The sequence below is a fragment of the Microtus ochrogaster genome, chromosome 22 (assembly GCF_000317375.1).
Source record: "Microtus ochrogaster isolate Prairie Vole_2 chromosome 22, MicOch1.0, whole genome shotgun sequence".
NCBI lineage: Eukaryota > Metazoa > Chordata > Mammalia > Rodentia > Cricetidae > Microtus > Microtus ochrogaster.
The window spans coordinates 6,532,922-6,534,351 of record NC_022023.1 but is presented as its reverse complement, the minus strand read 5'-3'; the positions used below and the strand labels follow the sequence as shown (position 1 = coordinate 6,534,351).

Sequence of the window (1,430 nt, the reverse complement as noted above, 5' to 3'; positions counted from 1 at the left end):
GGAGAGGGGAGGGGAGGTGGAGGGAGGGATGGAGAGGGGAGGGGAGGGGAGGGGAGGGAGAGGAGAGGAGAGGAAAGGAGAAGAGAAAGGGGAACTGTGGTCGGAGTGTAATATATGAGAGAAGAATAAAGAACAATATAGTATTAATAATTTAAATATTTCATAGAAAGGCAGTTTATAGCTTATGAAAAGTTAACGAAGCAGCATCATTATAGCTGTTTGCATTTGTAAATCTCTTAGGTGTTTAAAAAGTATTTCAAAGTGTGCTTTTATTTATGATTTGTTTAGTGACAACCTTGACCAAATACAACTCTTTCAAGTCCTTACACCTTGATTCTAAAAAAAAAAAAAACTTTTTAAAACTATCTTTTCTCTTTTGTTCTTTGCATATACTACATGCAATGTGCTTTGACCGTATTTTACTCACGTCTTCTCCCTGACCCACCCCTGACCTCTCACTACCTGCCCCCAACTTTAATGTGCTCTCTCCTTAGCCGGGGTGAGCAGTCATGAGCCTCTCCGCCGCCACGCTAGAGTGTTGACCAGCTTGACCTTTGCAGACAACCCCATCCATGGTGGCCGCAGTGAGCCTGTCATGTCAAGAAGAGATGACACCATGTTCAGTCCCCTGACCCCTGACTCGTTCAATTTTTCAACTCTTCCGTGGGATTTTTTTTTTTTAGACATTTATTGAGCTGCTGCTACACACAGCGCACATGGCCGACCACTGTGGAGAAATGAAGACCACAGGAAACTCAGGCCTTTAGTCATTAAGAAGAATGATGGGAAATGCCGCTTGATAGTGCCCCAGCCTTGTGGAAGATGCTAGATCTGGGCACAAGCAGCGGCCAGGACAGGATAGCCCCCGTGGTGGTTTCCGAGAGTCAGTGCAGGAAGAGGGGCCGACATGGAGCTGGTTCACTTTTCTTATGTCTGTTTCCTATTCAGGTATATTCGTAGTGGTCAACCGGAGCCATGGACAGCTCGGCGAAAGGAAACAAAAAGGAGGCGCAAGATGGACCCCCAAAAGATGCGAAGCTGCCGATGAGTGAAGCCCTTATGGACTACCAGTGAGTCTGTATTCTGAGCCTGAATCTGAAAAGGGCCCCACGCAGATACGGTCGCTGGTAGAGCTCATCTTTAATCAATTAACTGCACGTGGGGGCTGCACAGCTAAGCACCGCCTAGGAAGTCAGGATGGATTAGACGTTAGACTACTGGGTTGTGCGCACAGACCAGCAGTATCTATGAAATGGCTCTCTTCCATGTGGTTTTGGCTCCTCCATTGTGTTGCAATTTAGAGAAGTGTGTGTGTGTGTGTGTGTGTGTGTGTGTGTGTGTGTGTGTTAGCAAGATGACAACCTTGACTGTCATTCCTCAGTCACTGGCTACCAGTTTTTTTTGGTTTTTTTGCTTTTTTTTTTTTTTTT

General features: G+C 45.9%; 1 protein-coding gene across 1 annotated transcript in view; it reads left to right on the top strand.

Moving 5' to 3' along the window:
• Positions 1 to 1,430, top strand: part of Ccdc83 (coiled-coil domain containing 83) — a 36,689-nt gene that overhangs the window by 7,211 nt on the left and 28,048 nt on the right. Inside the window, exon 2 of the mRNA XM_005357632.2 lies at positions 949 to 1,070. Coding sequence (XP_005357689.1) covers positions 976 to 1,070 — 95 coding nt within the window. The 5' untranslated portion in view covers positions 949 to 975. The remainder of the gene's footprint in view (positions 1 to 948; positions 1,071 to 1,430) is intronic.